Source organism: Trachurus trachurus (genome assembly GCF_905171665.1).
Source record: "Trachurus trachurus genome assembly, chromosome: 23".
NCBI lineage: Eukaryota > Metazoa > Chordata > Actinopteri > Carangiformes > Carangidae > Trachurus > Trachurus trachurus.
Genome location: NC_139912.1, coordinates 20548805 through 20569243, shown reverse-complemented (window position 1 = coordinate 20569243; position 20439 = coordinate 20548805). Strand labels below are relative to the sequence as shown.

General features: G+C 42.9%; 2 protein-coding genes across 2 annotated transcripts; one reads left to right on the top strand and one right to left on the bottom strand.

Annotated features, from left to right (window-relative positions):
• Positions 1-588: 588 nt before the first annotated feature.
• On the bottom strand, positions 589-4648 carry cdnf (cerebral dopamine neurotrophic factor). Its single transcript, XM_083999261.1, has 4 exons — positions 4549-4648; positions 2269-2396; positions 941-1082; positions 589-852 (listed from the first exon to the last, which is right to left on the bottom strand). Exons 1-4 carry the CDS (start codon positions 4619-4621, stop codon positions 680-682), a joined length of 516 nt encoding a protein of 171 aa, XP_083855387.1. The 5' UTR covers positions 4622-4648; the 3' UTR covers positions 589-679.
• Positions 4649-4908: 260 nt separating this feature from the next.
• hspa14 (heat shock protein 14) lies at positions 4909-18789 on the top strand. The gene is made up of 14 exons (XM_083999177.1): positions 4909-5031; positions 6037-6117; positions 7058-7140; positions 7310-7358; positions 7886-7991; positions 8309-8399; positions 8521-8625; positions 8966-9127; positions 12996-13151; positions 14071-14173; positions 15176-15391; positions 15479-15643; positions 18469-18536; positions 18625-18789. Exons 1-14 carry the CDS (start codon positions 4975-4977, stop codon positions 18701-18703), a joined length of 1521 nt encoding a protein of 506 aa, XP_083855303.1. The 5' UTR covers positions 4909-4974; the 3' UTR covers positions 18704-18789.
• The last annotated feature ends 1650 nt before the right edge of the window (positions 18790-20439 follow it).

Sequence of the window (20439 nt, the reverse complement as noted above, 5' to 3'; positions counted from 1 at the left end):
GGTTTCCCACATCAAACTCATCAAATACACAATCCAACAACTCCAAAACGCTCTCGTGGACAAGTTGTGACCTGCACATTCACCACGCTATGAGATAATAACACAACGTTACGAGACAGAGTCATTCTAAAATTAGGTAAATTCATGCATAACCGCTGATCCGCATTGCCTTCAGAGACAGTTTTTCAGCAAGAAGTCTCTGAATTTACCTCGAAAACAACTCTGTCTCGTAACGTTCCGTTATTATCTCATAGCGTGGTGTTTGTGCAGGTCACAACTTGTCCATGAGAGCGTTTTGGAGTTGTTGGATTGTGTATTTGATGAGTTTGAGTTTGGCTCTGCTCCGCCGTTCTAAAAATAGCTTGCACCGACAATTAAAGGTAATGAACCTACTGCTAAAACTATAGGGAGTATGGCAATGGGCCAATTAGCCAAAATGTTGAACTATCCCTTTAACATAATAATAAGAAAAATGTTTACCCCAGGATGTCAAAGTCTTTGCAGCTTGGAAAATACTGAAACTGGAGTAAAAGCTTAAGCAGCTTCTTTGTGACACAAATTGGTCACAAATCAAAGTGACTGCAGTGTGTGTGTGTTTTCTTCAATAATGCCGTCCAGTCTGTGTAGGTTAGAGACTTGGCTGCGTGGGTGTGTGGGTGGAGTGGACGCCGACTCCTCCTCATAGCTCCATCCTGTGGGCGTGCAGCGGCGCCTTCTCCTGGATGAGGCTGACGAACTCGTGCTTCTCCAGGCAGCCTCGACACTCCTCCCCCCACGAGGCCAAAATCTTCCTCAGCTCCAGAACCCGCAGCTTGTTGAGCCCGTCGCTGCTCAGGTCCTTCAGCTGGGTCTCTGCAGAGTAGACACACACAGGCGTTACTTTGTGTCCCACCACACACTGATGAATGGTCATGGCTGTTGTGTATTGAACACACTTTACCGTATTTGAGCTCACAGATCTGTGTGTCTGTGCTGCTCAGGCGCTGGCAGATCTTCTCCACGGGGACGTGGGAGGCCAGAGGTCGAGACACCGACGCTGTGACACGTGTTGCTGCATCGCTGCTGGCTCCCAGGTAGTAGCACTGGGATGGTACGGAAACATCCTGTCATTTAGGCTCATGCTGCTTAAAGGGATAGTTCAACATTTTGGCAAATTGGCCCATTGTCATAATCGCTATAGTTTTAGGAGTAGGTTCGTTACCTTTAATTGTCAGTGCAAGCTATTTTTAGAACGGTGGAGCAGAGCCGTGAGCTGCTCAGAGCTACGCTACGGAGGCTGATGGGATTTCTTGGTTTCCCTCATCAAACTCATCAAATACACAATCCAACAACTCCAAAACGCTCTCGTGGACAAGTTGTGACCTGCACATTCACCACACTATGAGATAATAACGGAATGTTACAGTACGAGACAGAGTTGTTTTCGAGGTAAATACAGAGACTGCTCCCTGAAGGTAACGTGCATCAGCTGTTTTGCATGAATTTACCTTGAAAACAACGGCAATGGTCCAATTTGCCAAAATGTTGAACTATCCCTTTAAAACTGCAGCTTGCGATGTAGAGACTGATGCACTGCACTGATCAGTGATATCATGTAGAGACATTTGATGAAATATCCAGAAATTTAATTACTTTTAGAGTTGAACATATCTGTGTCTACATGTCTTAAAGGGAGAGTTCAACATATTTGGCAAATTCTCCCATTGCCATAACACCCATAGCCATAGGAGAAGGTTCATTACCTTTAATAATCAGTACATGTTGTTTTGAGATCAGCGGGGCAGAGACGTGAGCTGCTCAGCGAACACAATGGAGGTGAACGGTACAGGTCCCCTTTCCCTCAAAACTCATCAAATACACAATCCAACAACTCCAAAACACATGGACAAGTTGTGACCTGCACATTCACCACACTATGAGATAATAATCTAACATTACAAGATGGAGTTGTTTTCAAGGCAAATGCATAGCCGCAGCTCAAAACAACATGCACCGATAATTAATAGTATACCCCTATGACTCTTAGGGATTATGACAATAAGAGAATTTGCCAAAATCTCAAACTATCCCTTTAAAGACAACTCAGTCGTCAAAAATTAAATTGCTATTATCTTGTACAATTAGCTTATCTCCGATGTCTGTTCTGACCAGTGGCTGAAAACCAATAAATAAAGTTAATAAGGTGAATCACTTGAGATTTGATACAAGTCTTAGATAAGGTGGCTGCCTGTATGACAGAATTCATTTGTTGTGTTCCTGAGAGCTCACCAGCCTTGCCTCCTTCCCCTGGGCCGCGCCGCAGGCATGGACCAGCTCCTCCTCCACCAGGGCAGGAGTGAGCTCCACGTGGGCTGAGTTCAGACTGCCATACAGTCTGTGGAGGAAGCTCACGCACACTGCACAACACTTCACTGTTAGTAGGGCTGAGCAGTTCTCTCATCAGTTCACATATCAGGTCTGTCAGCCATGAAAGACTGAGTTTGGGTTTTCTTGTTTAGCCTACCTGTGAATAGCTATTACAGGTAGGCTTTATTATTCACTGTAGGCTCTGAGCCTCTCCTCTGATTGGATGATGATAAAACACAGCAGATATCAGGCAAAACACTCAGAGACACCAAATCCCAGGTTGGATGGCAGGTCCAGGTGGGTGGGAATTTGTTGTGACATCACAAAGTTACAGAAGCCCTGATTTTTTTAGGCCTGGAAGCTATTGACCTAAAATGCTCATATTTACATTATGAAATGATTAAAATGATATACAGCGGGGAAAATAAGTATTGAACACGTCAACATTTTTCTCAGAAAATATATTTCTAATAGAGCTATTGACATGAAATTTTCACCAGATGTTGGCATCAACCCAAGTAATGCACACATACAAAGAAATCCGAACATTAATGTCCATAAATTAAGTTATGTGTAATAAAGTGAAATGACACAGGGAATAAGTATTGAACACATGAAGAAAAGGAGGGGCAAAAAGGTATGGAAAGCCAAGAAAACAGCTGGAGTTTGTCAGTATTTAGAATGTAATCCTGTCTCCTATCAGTACAAAGTAATATCTGCTGGTTTAGTCCTGATTGATGCCTTTTAAAAAGGTTTCTCACCACCAAGGTGTCAGACAATAAGAATTGCATGGTGGGCAATGGCAAAGAGCTGTCTAAGAGCTGTCTAAAGACCTACGCAGACAAAGATTTCAAACAGAAGAGTCAAAACAATAATCAGAAGGGTTCCCTAACAGTCCAGGACACTGGTGGAGAGCTTCAGAAAGATCTGGAATCAGCAGGTACAGTTGTTTCAGAGAAAACAATAAGTAATGCACTCAACCATCATGGCCTCCATGCACACACACCATGCAAGCCATGGCAGTTGAGTGCATTACTTATTGTTTTCTCTGAAACAACTGTACCTGCTGATCCCAGGTCTGTCTGAAGCTCTCCACCAGTGTCCTGGACTGTTAGGGAAACCTTCTGATTATTGTTTTGACTCCTGTTTTGCAATAGTAAGGTTGTGTAGGTCTTTAGACAGCTCTTAGACAGCCCTTTGCCATTGCCCACCATGCAATTCTTATTGTCTGACACCTTGGTGATGAGAAACCTTTTTAAAAGGCATCAATCAGGACTAAACCAGCAGATATTACTTTGCACTGATAGGAGACAGGATTACATTCTAAATACTGACAAACTCCAGCTGTTTTCTTGGCTTTCCATACCTTTTTGCCCCTCCTTTTCTTCATGTGTTCAATACTTATTCCCTGTGTCATTTCACTTTATTACACATAACTTAATTTATGGACATTAATGTTCGGATTTCTTTGTATGTGTGCATTACTTGGGTTGATGCCAACATCTGGTGAAAATTTCATGTCAATAGCTCTATTAGAAATATATTTTCTGAGAAAAATGTTGACGCGTTCAATACTTATTTTCCCCGCTGTATATGAGGAGTGTTAAAATGCAATAGAAAGAGGTGTATCTCACATAGTCAGTGTAGCACTTTGGCCCTGCACTGGTTTGGGGTCAATAGGTCAGGTGACTTGGAAGCTATTGAGAAAGTAATGCTACCATTTTTTCCCCCCATAAAATTGTTGTTGTTGTTGTTGTTGTTGTTGCCAAAATGAAGAGGTAAATTAGCCTTGTCCTTTTATCACAGTTAATGATTAGTTAACTTAATTAGTTGCACTTTTCCCCCACATTAGGACACATACACTGACCTTTTCTCTCCTTTTTGGCTTTAAAAAATGTCTTATATGGACAGAGATCTTTACCACCACCCCACCCCTTAATGTGAAACCCAAAGTTACGTTAAGCCCTTGTCTGTAACTTCAGGTCAATTTCCAGTACCATATTGACACAAATCAATACAATCAGCCAAGCCCACAGAGGAGGGAGGCGGCGCCACTCGTCAGCACATGCAGCCAGAACTGACAGCCTGACACAAGACATGCGGGGCTGACTGAGACATTGCAGATAAGTTTGAGTCACTGAAGGTAACAGCGGGTCAACAGCCAGGCTGCAGTTAACCTGTCCTCACACCATGCTGCCTGACCTTCACAGTTGTCTGCTGTAGAGAGAGTGAAGCCTCTGAAAAGCAGCAGTATGGAAAGAGACAACACCGACATGTTGGTGGCTGGTCGTTATAATTAGCACCGGGAGCCCCGGCCAAGGGACCCCGGCTCAGGAGGAAGGAGAGGCAGGTGTTTCTGGCAGTAAAATCAACCCACTTCACTTTTAATCAGGTTCACTGATAAATAAAGTCTGTTCATTGTATTACTTGTGAAAACACACTCCCTTTCCGTTTGTTGCCTAAAACTTTCACGCAGACCTGAAAATGGCCAGACAACGTCGCAGTTCTGAGTCTAGGGAACTTTATTAATGCTTTTATTCTGAAAAGGCTCAACCGGAAGTTGTCACGGGGAGCGGAAGCCGGCTCGCATGCGCGTGCTCCGGCCGTTTGAGCTAAGTTTTTTCCAGCATGGCTGCTATAGGAGTTCACTTCGGCTATACCTGCGCCTGTGTGGCGATATTTAAGGTGAGTTTAACTCCACCGACCCCGGCACACACCGGGCTGCTGCTTCACATAGTTAACAACACGACGGCGGCTTCGACCTGAGCTCTGAAAGCTCAGTGAAGAGGCGCCGGATGTAGCTGCTAATGAACTGTAGGATGAATGAAGTAAAGTCATAAGTGATGGCTCCTCCTAACGTGAGTCTAATCAACACGAGGACCACATTACAACTCAGATAATGTTACATAATGTACCTTTTATTCAGCCCCCTCCGGTACACCTACGCGACGCACTTATGCATCAAATTGCAGAAAGTAGAGCCCACTGCACAGATTTTCATCTCGCTAATCACCGACGTCACCTTGTGGTCTCTGGCATTTTGTATTTATTTATCATTTTAATCATCTTAATGCAGTGTTTTAATCATAATGGAGTTAGTTTATTGACTGTAGTGAAACAGGGTAAGTTTTGGAAATAAATCAGACTGATGCAGACTCATTACAAATGCTGCACCTTCTCTTAAAACGCCCCTGCAGCCTATACTTGGTTCAACGTCACACTTCAATGACATGCAGATGTTACAGGATCATTATCTGTTTATCCACCAATTAATGATAAGTAAATTGTTAGTTAACATCCTCTGGCACTGATCCTGGTCCAGGCCAGGGCAAAGCTAGGAAAACATCCCACTACTCCCTCAGGTACCTTCAGGTCAGATGTTCCCAGGCTGAGGTGTAATCCCTCCAGCTTCTTAACTTCTTTGTGGTTTCCTCCAGAAACACATCCAAAGTCTTGTTTAGAAACTGAAGCATCTCATGCCAAGAGGGTGCTGCACCTGCTCCCCATGAAAAACATGCTTTGTCCAGTATTGACTCATATTCTTCAGGTCATTTGAAGGAGCATTGGTTGGGTTTATTGCTAATTTGAGAACTTCCTAGTCAGGCTCAGCTGTCTTAACCAAGAAAGTCCCATACAACATCCACAATACTGCTGCAACTGAAATGTGTCTTTTCTGTGTGTGTTCTTTAGGACGGACGGGCTGACGTGGTGGCTAACGATGCAGGAGACAGAGTAACTCCAGCTGTGGTCGGCTACAGGGACACTGAAAAGGTACAGTACAACCTGAACCTGTGTTCCACTTGTCTGCACAGGACGACTGATCTTTTCCTTAAAGGGATAGTTCGACGTTTGGTCAAATTGCATTTCATCGCATTGGCATTGCAATAATCACGATAGTTTTAGGAGTAGGTTTGTTACCTTTAATTGTCGGTGCAAGCTATTTTTAGAACGGCGGAGCAGAGCCGCGAGCTGCTCAGAGCTACGCTACGGAGGCTAATGGAATTTCTTGGTTTCCCTCATCAAATACACAATCCAACAACTCCAAAACGCTCTGGTGGACAAGTTGTGACCTGCACATTCAACACACTATGAGATAATAACGGAACGTTACAAGACTGAGTTGTTTTCGAGGCAAATGCAGAGACTACTCGCCGAAAAACTGCCCCAGACGGTAATGTGCATGAACTTACCTCTAAAACAACTCCGTCTCCTAACATTCCGTTATCTCATAGTGTGGTGAATGTGCAGGTCACAACTTGTCCACCAGAGCGTTTTGGAGTTGTTGGATTGTGTGTTTGATGAGGGAAACCAAGAAATCCCATTAGCCTCTATAGCGTAGCTCTGAGCAGCTCGCAGCTCTGCTCCACTGTTCTAAAAATAGCTTGCACCGACAATTAAAGGTAACAAACTTACTCCTGAAACTATAGGGATTATGGCAATGGGCCAATTTGCCAAAATGTTGAACTATCCCTTTAAAGATCAATCATAGACTTGGTTCAGAGATCTTGTCAGCAGACAGTGAAGTGAAACCTGGTTTATGTCATGACTCTCAAGGTCAATGAACAACAAATATTTAATGTATAACACAGAGTATATTATTGTAGTAAAAAGTCTGTAGTGAGCGGTGTGAACTTCTAAATGAATATGGCTAATAGCTGGACCTCTGCCATTCTGCTGCTTGCTGACTGATTGTTTCGTTTGTCCTCCTCAGATTGTAGGCATTGCAGCAAAGCAAGGACGGGTCCGCAACGCCGCCAACACAGTAGTCAAAGTGAAACAAGTGCTGGGGAGAAGGTGACATACTTTGCTGTCTTTTCTTTTCTTCCTAGCTTGGGTTAGTCAAAATAATGTGTGTTGTAAATGATCTTGCAGTTGTCCTCATGCTAGACAAATACAGACTTGTCGTGTATCACTGAGTGAGTTGTTGACAGTGACCTCTGATTCTCTCTCCGTCGATGGGCAGCTTCGATGATCCAGAGACACAAACTCACAGAAAAGAGACAAAGTGTCAGGTGAGTTTTTTTTTTTACTTTTTATTTAGATCTTTTGATTTTTCCACAAAAAAAAACATTCACTGACATAGGAATAAAAATAATATAGTATAAAAAGTAAATGAAATACAATTTAAAAAAAATAAATAAAGGTAAATCAAATAGATAACAGATATTTGTACCATAAGGGGAATTTACAGAAATACAATATCAATCATAGAGAAATACAACATATTCCTCCATCAGTCACCCAAATACAGAGTAACACAGTTCCACCTCTGCTCGAAAGTGTCCGTTTTCACTTGTGGACTTAAGTCATTGGCTCCATTGTGTAGACCCTTTTCAGCCTCTGTTTTCTTAGCAATCATTAAAAGTATCCATAACATGCATCTTAGTTTTTTGTTATTTTTGAACCCACAATTGCTTTGTTTCCTTGATTAAAATCATGAGTAGTTGAGTTTTCATGAGCTGTCCTCAGATCAGAGCATCAGCTCTTGTTGAATTGAGTCCTCAGTCTGACCACTGGTTATTTGTATTGTTGTGTTCAGGTGGTGAACAAAGCAGAGAAGCCTTACTATGAGATCACAGCTGGAGATCATCCGGAGTTCGTCGCTCCAGAAGCCGTTGCAAAACTCATCCTCGCCAAAATGAAAGGTAACACACGTCACGCATACATACAAAGACACACACACACACCTTGAAAAATTACACACCTTTGATAAAAACAGTAATTTAAATTTGCATATAGTGGGAATTTTCTGTCTAATATCGCCGCCTCGTTCTGCTGTTTTTTTTGCTGTGTGTGTTACCGTGAGACTTTCAGCTGAGACAGAAGCCTTCAGAAGTGTCACACAAAGACACAAATAAACTGTAACTGTTGAGGTCATGATAGACCAGCAGCTCCAGTGTGGTAATACATACATACATACACTTGATAAACAAATGTTGATGGATCCTCTCCGTTTCCACAGAGACGGCCCAGTCAGCTCTGGGCTCTGACGTCACTGACGCAGTCATCACTGTCCCTTTTGAGTTTGCACATGCTCAGAAGCGTGCTCTGAGGTAAGACTCATCACTGTCCACTCTGCTGAGAGAGTCCAAATCTGTCCTTTTGCACCTTTTGATAAGATGTGTGTGTGTGTGTGTGTGTGTGTGTGTGTGTGTGTGTGTGTGTGTGGTGCAGGGAGGCAGCTGAAGCAGCAGGTTTCAACGTACTGAGGCTGATCCACGAGCCGGCCGCTGCCCTGCTGGCCTACGACATCGGACAGGACTGTCACTCTGGGAAGAGGTAGGAGGAACACCGGCTCACTTTCTTTTTTTCTCTTTAGAATAATCAGCCAATCAGGTGGCAGCAGCTGGAGATGATGCAGTTACAGGTCTGCAGCGTCATCAGAGCGAGGAGATGACGTGATCTCAGTGACTGACCGAGTGTCTGTCCTGTCCCGTCCTGGTTTGAGGATTTTCACACTCAGCCGCCGGGTCACGACTGTCGTCACATGTCGTTACGTGTCCCTGCCGCACTTATTGTCGTTTATATCACTTCCACCTCGGCTCAGTGGACTCATTATGACATCATGACGTCACAGCGGTCCGGCCCTCACTCTGACAACGTGTCCTTGTGTCGACAGCCACGTCCTGGTGTATAAGCTGGGCGGGACGTCCCTGAGCGTGACGGTCCTGCAGGCCAACGGGGGGATGTTCCGGGTCCTCAGCACCCTCACCGACCACAGCATCGGAGGGGAGAGCTTCACCCAGGCCCTGGCCCAGCACCTGGCTGCAGAGTTCAAACGGTACTAGTAGTGTGATTGTAGCTCCTCCTTTTCTTTCTTTTCTCTTTCCCTCTGTTTTTCACAAATGAATGGACTGGTTTTCATGAGAGATGTAAGAGGTGTGGTGAAGTGGTGCTGAGGTGGAGATGACCTCACTTGCACCTGGCAACCGGAGGAGGTTGTCAGCTTTTTTGCCTTGGCCCGGCACTGCTCGACAGAGCGCTCATAACCCCTCTCTTTCATGCACTCACTAATCATTTTATTAACATCACTGTTTTTATGTGTGGTGTCCAAAAGTTGTGATATTGCCTCGTCTGCCCAAATATTGATAAGATACCCTAAAGAAAGGGAATGAGTATCTTCTTACCATTATGGATGTTTCAACCAGATTTCCGGAGGATGTGCCGTTGAGATCAATTAAGACTAAGGTCATAGTGGAAACTCTGCTGCATTTCTTTTCTAGGGTAGGTTTACCATTAGAGGTCTAACATGATCGTGGGTCCAACTTCACATCTGGTGTATTCCAAGAAGTGATGAATGAGCTTGGAGTCAAACAAATCACATCATCTGCTTATCATCCCCAGTCCCAGGGTGCAATCGAGAGGTACCGTCAGACTTTAAAGTCTGTGATTAAAACCTACTGTGTTAGTTAGTTACGCAGCTGACTGGGATGTACCAATACCATTTTTACTGTTTGCTATCAGAGATTCTGTGAATGAGGCTACTGGTTTTAGCCCTTTTGAGCTCGTTTATGGCCGTCAGGTCAGGGGACCACTGAGGATGGTGAAAGAGCTGTTGCAGTCGGCTTCCCAGACAGATGCTCGGGTGGTGTCCTGCAGTATGTAGGGCTGGTCGATTAATGGATTTAAAATCGTAATCGAGATTATTTGGTTATGACAAGGATTAGCTCTTCTACAGCTGAGTTCTTCAGCGGGGGCGGGGTCGTCATATAACAGCGGCTACGGCCGTGTCCTCTCGATTACAGACCACCGCGTGGTTTTCCACACAGCAGCCATTTAACTCAAGGCAAAGACGGTAAATAGAGTATCTTTGACTCAGGCGACAGAATAACAACAGTTTGTCGGTGTGTTTTTACTGTAAAATTAGCGGTATTGATTCTCGTGGCGGACGTATGGTCGGACGTCGCGCTTGCAACTCTTCCGGTGACAACGCTCTGGCCAATCAGTGGAAGGCAGTCAGTTGACGTCACGTTTTGAGAGAGAGAGAGAGAGATTTTTTTATTTTTTGGAAAAATCAAACAGCCCTAGCTTCAAGGACCGGCTGCATGCAGCTTGTGACCTGGCCAGGAGAACTTTGGAAGCAGCTAAGGGGAAGATGAAAACCCAGTATGACAGGAAAGCAGTGAAGCGGACTTTTAACATAGGAGAGCAGGTTTTGGTGTCGTTACCCATGGGTGGAGACAAGCTGGGGGTGAAATTCTACGGTCCGTATAACGTTGTCAGGAAGGACAGTGATTGAAACACCTGACCGGAGACAAAAATCTCGGCTATGTCACATTAACCTCCTGAAACCTTATTATACTTATGACGCATCCGTAGTCTGTATAACGTCTCAGGTTGCTGTGGAGGATGGGGAGAGTGAGGATGATGGGGTTGGGTCATAGGCTTAACAACTCCAGCGCCCTGGCCAATCTCAGAGAGTCACTCAGTCATCTCACCACAGAGCAGAGAGAGGATGTCGTACGTCATCTAGTGGAGCAGTTTAGTCCTCTGTTCAGTGATACACCTGCTTTAACAACGTTAATAACTCATGATGTCGACATTGGCGAGGCAACACCCATTAAGCAGCATCCTTACAGGATTAACCCACAGAAGTGGGCTCAGGTGAAACCAGAGTTACTGTACATGGAGGAAATTGAGGTGGTTGAGCAGGAGTTCTCCTCTAGTCCTTGTTCCCAAGCCTGATTTAACTGTACGCCTTTGTATTGATTACCGAAAGTTAAACCAACACTAAGGAACTTTTCAACCTTCATAAAATATTTTCATAACTTTTGTGATGATACATCGACTTACAACAAGTTGAATGACACCTCTGTCATGGCCTGAGGGGGTCTGTATCTCTTTCTCTGGCACTAAGCAGCTTTGAGGAGCATGGTAGGAACCCTGCTCTCACTTAAGTTTCACTTTCACTTTTGCGAGTCACAACAAGGAGGGAACAGGCAAAACGGCACTTTAGCAATGGATCATGTTTGTGTTTTCACTTTGAAATGATCCACTGGAAACAGAAACTTAGTTTTGCTGTCTTCTGTTAATTTTAACGCAGGATATTTACAGGGCTTCACGCTAGTGTTCATGGGAAATGGAGTCTTTCTTCAGGCAAAACACTACCGCTTTGGTCCACAGGCACCGCCAAACTCAACCAAAACTGAAAGTTCTTTAGTACTGCTTTAAACAATGTAACTAAAACTGATGCATATCCTGTACCCAGACTGGAGGATTGCGTAGATAGGATTGGCAACGCCCACTATGTGTCTAAATTTGACTTATTAAAGGGCTTGTAGCTCCTCCTTTTCTTTCTTTTCTCTTTCCCTCTGTTTTTCACAAATGAATGGACTGGTTTTACATAAATCTCCCTAGACCCGCTAGTCCGTAACAGTATGATGATTATGATCTTGGAGACAATCGCATAAATTTACACTGACAGGTGTTTTTATTTTTCACTTATTGAATCAGAATCAGGATTGTTTTCATTGCCAAGAGCAGTAAAGATCACTTCACAGCACAAAGAACTTGGCCCCGTGTCATGTGCAGACACAAAAAGGACAAAAAAAGAAAAGTAGCATATGCATATACTATATACAATATAGGATTTATATACAATAGAATAAAATAGAAAAGAAAAAGATAGATTTATACAGAATACAGAAAAGTTATTGTGCAAATTGTTGTAATCGATATCAATAGTGCAGATTCATTCATTGTCTTTTCATGTGAAACACTTGGTGCATGTACAATTTTGATCAAAATATTATTTCAATTTTCAAGTTAGAAGAAAAGAAGTGAGTGAATAATACCAATAGTCTACTTGCCAACAATGAGTACCCGGAAATGTTGAGTACCCCAAAGTTTTATGTTAGAAATATGTAATATGGGTCCCCAGTATTCAGAAACTGCCGGATGCTAACTTATATATATTGGGCAATTAGCGTAACTGACATAATTAGCATAAATTAGCATAATTGCCTATATGGGCAATATTTCAACAAAATTGACTTGGCTGATCTGGGCAATATTGGAGTGGTTTTAGGGGTTATTGATGATGCTGAATCCATTTCTGACATTTTCAAAATTCAAAATGGCTGTCTAAACCGGAAGTGACCAGATTTTAACCGCCAGTGGGCCGATTTTGATGGATTTCATCTGGTCACTTCCGGTTTAGACAGCCATTTTGAAAATGTCAGAAATGGATTCAGCATCATCAATAACCCCTAAAACCACTCCAATATTGCCCAGATCAGCCAAGTCAATTTTGTTGAAATATTGCCCATATAGGCAATTATGCTAATTTATGCTAATTATGTCAGTTACACTAATTGCCCAATATATATAAGTTAGCATCCGGCAGTTTCTGAATACTGGGGACCCATACTACATATTTCTAACATAAAACTTTGGGGTACTCAACATTTCCGGGTTCACAATGGGGCCCTATGGGCTGGCAAGTAGACTACAAGGCACAGGGGGTGTACATATAGATGATACACATTACTCAAAAGGATGCTGACAGACAAGATGCACACAGAAAATAAAACAACTTTAAAGTAAATTGAAAATGGAAACGCTGTTGTGCCCTGACTTGAGCTCTGTCTCATGTGTCTGGTTTTACGTCTGAGTCGCTGTCTGTCTGTGTGTGTGTGTTTGCTCTGCAGCTCCTTCAAACATGACGTGAGCACCAACGCCCGGGCGATGATGAAGCTGATGAACGGAGCTGACATGGCCAAACACTCTCTGTCCTCGCTGGGATCAGCCAACTGCTTCGTGGACTCCTTGCACGACGGCCTCGACTTTGAATGCAACGTCTCGAGGTGAGCCGCGATGACCTGCCGTGTGCGGATGAGGCTGCTGAGTGTAGGTCTGCTGAGCTGGCAGCAGCGAGAGGAGGGTGTGATGACGACAAGAGTTCACGAATTAAGGAAATGAGCCGAGGCAGAGCTGCAGAAAAGAGGAAGCTGGTGCAGATAACAACATATGACATGTGCTGTGTGCATGTGACAGACACCAGAGATAAAACACAAATCCTCTCGGAGAGTGAAACCAGTGACGCACTGTGGGTGAATCACATTATGACCCAAAAACCCCCCCCACATATTACAAGAGTGTTGTGTGACTCTACAGCTGTAACATCATGCAGACAGAACAATGAGACAATGAGAAAAAAGTTGTTATAAAAGTTGACATAACACTGATACATACACGTAAATACATAAATACATACAACATTCAATAAAACAGAGTGTCACTGAGCATTAGGTCAATTAGTTTTTGGAAATTAGATATTATAACTTTAAAGGTCCAGTGTGTAATATTTGTCAAGGTTTATTGGCAAAATCGGAATATACTACCAATGAATATATTTGTAAAAGTGTATAATCGCTATAAAATAAAACCCGTTTGGTTTTCATAGCCTTATAATTCTTCTTTTATATATAGCAAGGGTCTTGCTTAGAGAGTGTCGCCATCTTGTCACCCTCATTTTACACACTGGACCTTTAAGTAGGCATTAATGCACATAAAATAAATCATAGATGTAAGCAGGACACAAAGGATAAAACACAAAAGTGTACAACAAAAAAAGTAAAAGGTCACATATTGCGTGTTAACGCCACTGATCCAGTGCAGCTGAGTAACAGATTAAAATCAGATTTCGTGGAACCTCATGTTGGTGATTGACCCATGGAATTTGTGAATCACCTCCGTGATAACTTCACTGTTGTGTTTCCTCAGAGCTCGGTTTGAGTTGCTCTGCTCGTCACTCTTCAACAAGAGCATCCAGCCAATCAGAGCCCTGCTGGAGAAGGCGGGACTCTCCACCAGCAGCATCAACAAGGTAGTGTGTGTGTGTGTGTGTGTGTGTGTGTGTGTGTGTGTGTGTGTGTGTGTGTGTGTGTGTGTGTGTAGGAGAAGAGTGTGTGTGTGCAGCCATTCATGTGCAGCTGAAATTTCATTTCATAACCTTTATTTAAACTCAGAGATATATTGAGGAGTAACCTCATTTACAATAGCCGAGATGAAACACAAAACACACAAGGACAGAAGACAAGACATTTGAAACATACAAAAACATAACAGAATACCAGAATATAAATTGAAACATAGTTAAAAGCAGGAGCAGTTAGAGGTCAAATAAGATGTAGTTATGGCTTTAAATTGTCCCATTGATAAAAAAGTGAGATTCTGCAGAGTGTTCCAGGTTGTAGGTGCAACAGTAAGAGAAGCTGGTCTTTCCAAGTTCAGTGTTAACAGAGGGAACCTGCAGTGTGAGCCAGTCTTTTGAGCGTGTGCGATAGAGACCTGCATTGAAAGATACTAGTGAGTTAATATAAGATGGTAAGAGACCAGTAAGAGCTTTAAAAATAAATAAAATCCAGTGTCGATCACGCCTGTTAGATAGTGAGGGCCATCCAACTTTGGAATACAGGTCACAGTGATGAGTGTTGTAGCTGTCGCCAGTAATGAACCTCAGGGCTGAATGATAAACGGTGTCAAGTGGATGTAAAGTTGTGGCTGATGCATGCCTGTATACGATGTCTCCATAATCTAAAACTGACATAAAAGTTGCTTCAATAAGTTTCTTCCTGCAGTGAAAAGGAAAGGATGATTTGTTTCTGTAAAAAAAGCCTATTTTTTGTCTTAGTTTAATGACCAGATTAGATACATGATGTTTGAAGGTGATTTTGTCGTCGAAAGTCTTAGTTTAATGACCAGATTAGATACATGATGTTTGAAGGTGATTTTGTCGTCGAAATGAGTAGCCGACAGTGACCTCATGACGTGACGGCTGTGTGTGTGTGTGTGTGTGTGTGTGTGTGTGTGCGTGTGCGCGCTGTAGGTGGTTCTGTGTGGCGGGTCAGCCAGGATCCCTCGTCTGCAGCAGATGATCCGCGACATGTTCTCTGACGTGGAGCTTCTCAGCTCGGCGCCGCCGGATGAGGTCATCGCCGTGGGGGCGGCGCTGGAGGCGGGCATCCTGGTGGGCCGGGACGACCTGGCCCCCGAGGAAGAGGCCGTCACCGTGGACGTCGCCGCCTCCGACATCCTCGTCAAGGTAAAGGACAAAAACCCACTTTGACCGGGTTTTTATCTTTGCACGAACTTGATTCGAAATCTGACATTATTACGCGTGTCCCCGCAGGAGACGGACGAATCGGGAGCGGAGGTGTTCACCGTCCTCCTCCCGTCCGGGACGCCCCTCCCCGCCCGCAGGCACCACATCCTGAGCGCAGGAGGGAACCTGTCGTCCCTCTGTCTGGAGATTTACCAGAGGATGGAGACGGAGCAGCCAGAGAAGCTAGCTAAGGTACAGGAGATGTGATGAGATGTGTACTTTAAAGGGATAGTTCAACATTTTGGCAAATTGGCCCATTGCCATAATCCCTATAGTTTTAGGAGTAGGTTCGTTACCTTTAACGAACCTACTTCATGAGATAATAACAGAACGTTACAAATGCAGAGATTGCTTGCCGAAAAACCTCTAAAACAACTCTGTCCCGTAACGTTCTGTTATTATCTCATAGCGTGGTGAATGTGCAGGTCACAACTTGTCCACCAGAGCGTTTTGGAGTTGTTGGATTGTGTATTTGATGAGTTTGATGAGGGAAACCAAGAAATCCCATTAGCCTCCGTAGCGTAGCTCTGAGCAGCTCATGGCTCTGCTCCGCCGTTCTAAAAATAGCTTGCACCGACAATTAAAGGTAACGAACCTACTCCTAAGTATAGGGATTATGGCAATGGGCCAATTTGCCAAAATGTTGAACTATCCCTTTAAGTTGGGTTCTATTCTATTCTATTTCATATAAAAATTGAAAACACACTGTTCAGACCTTGTAGCTGCAGAATTTTTTTTTTTTAATTCAGGAAAAGTCTTTTTATATTTTCCCAAAGCCCCTTGTCGAGTCAGTGGTGCAGTTTACAGCTGGTGATGTTGTCAAAAATCTCAAATCTATGTTCATCTCCCAGGGGTGAACAACGCTTTGCATGTGATGGTCCATGTGGTGGTTTGTTGCTCTAGTGCGGTTGCCACCACACACACACACATACACACACACACACACACACACACACACACACACACACACACACACACACACACACACACACACACACACACACACACACACACACACACACACACACACACACACTTTCAAGGTTTGCATCTTGTGGTTCTGCTCTGAAGTCCTGTATTGATCGCTGATGTGAAGCCGTCTCTGCCCACTTCCTGCAGAGCGCTGCTCACCTGCTGTGGAGTCGTGGAGGGGTTTTTTGGCAGCTGGTTTTTACGGTCATTCCCATGCTCATCGCTCTGCTGGGTCTCTTCACCGTTTTTACATTTCCTGTTGGCACCTGCTCTTTTAGAATGAAACCAAACATGTTTTGACCAACCAGCAATATTCAATTTCAAGTTGTTACAGCTTGGACGCACTAGACGCAGAACCGAAGCGCATTACTATTAAGAATAGAATAGAGTAGAATATCCTTTGTCACTAGTTGGGTTTCCATCCACCTTTTCTTATGCGCATTTTGTGAAAGTGCGCATAAATACTTGAATGGAAACGCCAGAAATTCGAATAAAGGCAGTAAATGCGCATAAAAGTTTATACGCTTGGAGGGGGTGGATTTGTCAGCGTATCGAATAAAGGAAATGCGAGTTTTTGTGATGGAAACAGATTATGCGAATTGAGGCAGAGTTTGTGGGTGAAGTGCTGCCGGACTTCACCCAGCGACGTTCAAACAAATGGAGAACGACGCCCCGGTGTCCCAGCTTTCGTCCTTGCACCCCGCGACACAAACGCGCTCCGTAACCCATAATCTTTTGTTTATGACGGTTAAGACTACACAAACACACGCCGTAACATCGTTATGTAACTTATTGATTTTTCACCGGCTTCGTATGTAAACAGATGCACATGGAGGAGAGGAGCATAACCAAAACAGCGGAAAAGCGAGCAGACTGTCACAGTTCCCTACTGTCTTTCTGTGTAAATATCTCATGTTACAACAGGAAAACCTGCAGCTTATATTCAACTGCGGCCTATATATGTATTTTCTTTTAAAATGTAGCTGGTGCGGATTATACAGGTGCGTCTATAGTCCGGAAAGTACGTAAATTGTCCATGATGTTGAGTGTCAGCTGAGTGTCAGCTGTCAGCTGAGTGTCAACTGTTGGATACATTCACGCTCTCTTATGACGTAATCTCACGGCGCACTCCTCCTAATCGCAAAACACTAATGAATGGAAACGGGCATAAATTTGCTTTGCTTTTTGCGCATTTTCACAAAATCCGCTTTTAAATTCGATACGACTTGGATGGAAACCCAGCTATTGTCACATGTATAACGAAATTTAAAATGCCAAACCAACCAGATGGTGCAGCCATAAAGATGAATTAAAAAAAAGACTGTAAATGAGCATAAATGCTAATAATGAGATAAAACAAAGAAAACACACAACCATACACTGACTACGCTGAATTAAAAGGAGTAATCAGTAATCAATAATTCAATCACTTTTCCTGAGCAATTTGCAAACACTGGACCAGCTACTGAAATTAAAGCCAAGATCAACATGGACTATTTTAGGGATAGTTCAACATTTTGACAAATTGGCCCATTGCTATCATCACTATAGTCTTAGGAGTAGTACAAGTTGTGACCTGCACATTCACCACGCGATGAGATAATAACGGAACGTTACGAGACAGAGTTGTTTTCGAGGTAAATTCATGCAAAACCGCTGATGCGTGTTCCTGTCGGCAGTTTTTCGGCAAGCAGTCTCTGTATTTACCTTGAAAACAACTCTCTCGTATTATTATCTCATAGCGTGGTGGACTTGTCCACCAGAGCGTTTTGGAGTTGTTGGATTGTGTATTAGATGAGTTTGATGAGGGAAACCAAGAAATCCCATTAGCCTCAGTAGCGTAGCTCTGAGCAGCTCACAGCTCTGCTCCGCCGTTCTAAAAACAGCTTGCACCGACAATTAAAGGTAACAAACCTACTGCTATGACTATAGGGATTATAGCAATGGGCCAATTTGCTAAAATGTTGAACTACCCCTTTAAAAAAAGAGAGAAAATTAAAAATTTAGAATTGTTGACAATTGAAATTTACTGTGTGTGTGTACAGATTATCTTGAGAGACCTGCAGCCCAAGGAGGAGAAGCACGACATCGACACCGTGGTGACCATGAAAAGGTACAACCAGCCCCCTCCAGGGTCAGAGCATGAGGCCGGGTCATGTGACTGCTGCACAGCTACATCATCATTTGTGTGTGTGTTGCAGGGATGGCTCCGTTCACGTTTCCTGTGTAGAACAGAGCACCGGGAAGTCAGAGGTCGTCACCATAGCAGCCTCATCATGAAGCCACTGAGCCGCGGTCCGGACCACACATCAGTACAGTGTCAGTGCAATGCTTTTGTTTTTGTTTTCTATGTTTCTCTCAATAAACAGAATCACACTGCAGAGATGTGTTCAGAGTCACTACCTTTATTTCAGTTATTAACCTCACAGCAAGATAACTTAAGATCAAAACCTGTCAACAGCCAAACTACTGACCAATCAGATGACTGGATAATCATTCCTACAGGATCCCAATAAGGAGGAGAAATAAAGAGTTGAAGAAGAAAGTGATAGATAATATAGAGTGATGGATATTAAATAATAAAGAACAGTACACTTATAAAAATAAATTGAAATGTTTTGCTTTAAAGGGATAGTAGCATTTTTTTAAAGTGGGGTTGTATGATCTACAAATAGCCCCTGAGTACTTTAATTGCAGTAGAAGACTCTCTGCACTCCTCCCTTTAGCAACGCCAGCCCATAGCCCTGCCCAGAGATTTACAACATACAGTGTTGTGAATGGACCCAAAGAAACAGCCTATTTTTACGGCCTAAAAGAGGTTTTACCTGAAAAAAAATACACAGTTCCATTGTTCGCTATAATATAATTTTTTCCAGCCCGTCAAAGTGCAGGAAAAATGCAGTTTTTATTTGGACCTAACCAACTCATGTATCCCTCCGCCCAAGGTTAGTGCCCGCCGATCAGCAGTTGGTAAGGTCCAAATAAAAACTGCGTTTTTCCTGCACTTTGAGGGGCTGGAAAAAATTATATTATAGCGAACAATGGAACTGTGTATTTTTTTTTTCAGGTAAAACCTCTTTTAGGCCGCGAAAATAGGCCGCTTCTTTGGGTCTGTTCACAACACTGTATGTTGTAAATCTCTGGGCAGGGCTATGGGCCGGCGTTGCTAACGGGAGGAGTGTAGAGAGTCTTCTACTGCAATTAAAGTACTTAGGGGCTATTTGTAGATCATACAACCCCACTTACAAATGCTACTCTCCCTTTAAAACAGCCTCTAATAAACAAAGGGAAATTTTATTTCACCAAATTCCTAGTTTGGTTTTAGTGGTTAGGTTCCTGGCCCTGTGGATGCTGCTATGATACAATTCTCTGATGATAACTGGAAGTAGCAGCTAAACATCAGATGGTTGTTGTTTTAGGACAATGATACACACACTGTGAAATCTGCCCATGGTTATAAATAAACATTTCAGTCAGTTTGACTCATCAGACATGAGCTGTCATGAATATAAACTGTTCATCTTCTACATGCATCACATCATCAGACAAGAGAGATGAAGTGAAACGTCATGATAATCCACGAATTTGTGTCTGGACAAAATCTTGGAAATTATTTCTAGTCTTTGTGTTTGTTTTCTAGTCATGTGAGTGTACTGTTCACATCTGACCTTAATGTCATTATTTACTGTCACAGTAACTGAATGTCATAGTATGTCCACTAGATCATTTTGTTCACGTACTCATACTTATAGCATAACATGCGTGATGCTATTATAAATTATTATGAACCATTTTTAATTATGAAGTTAAAAATAGTTGAATCTAATAATAAAAATCTTTATTTTATATTTATAGGGAGCTGTTGATGGCAATAAACATGAGGGACATTCAAGTAGAAGTAGAAGTATAAATTATGATACACACAAGTAAAATGCAAAATAAACTCATTTTGTTATTGAAAGTTGCTTTCTTTATTTGTATTTATTCATATATTGCTATATTCTAATTTACATAAG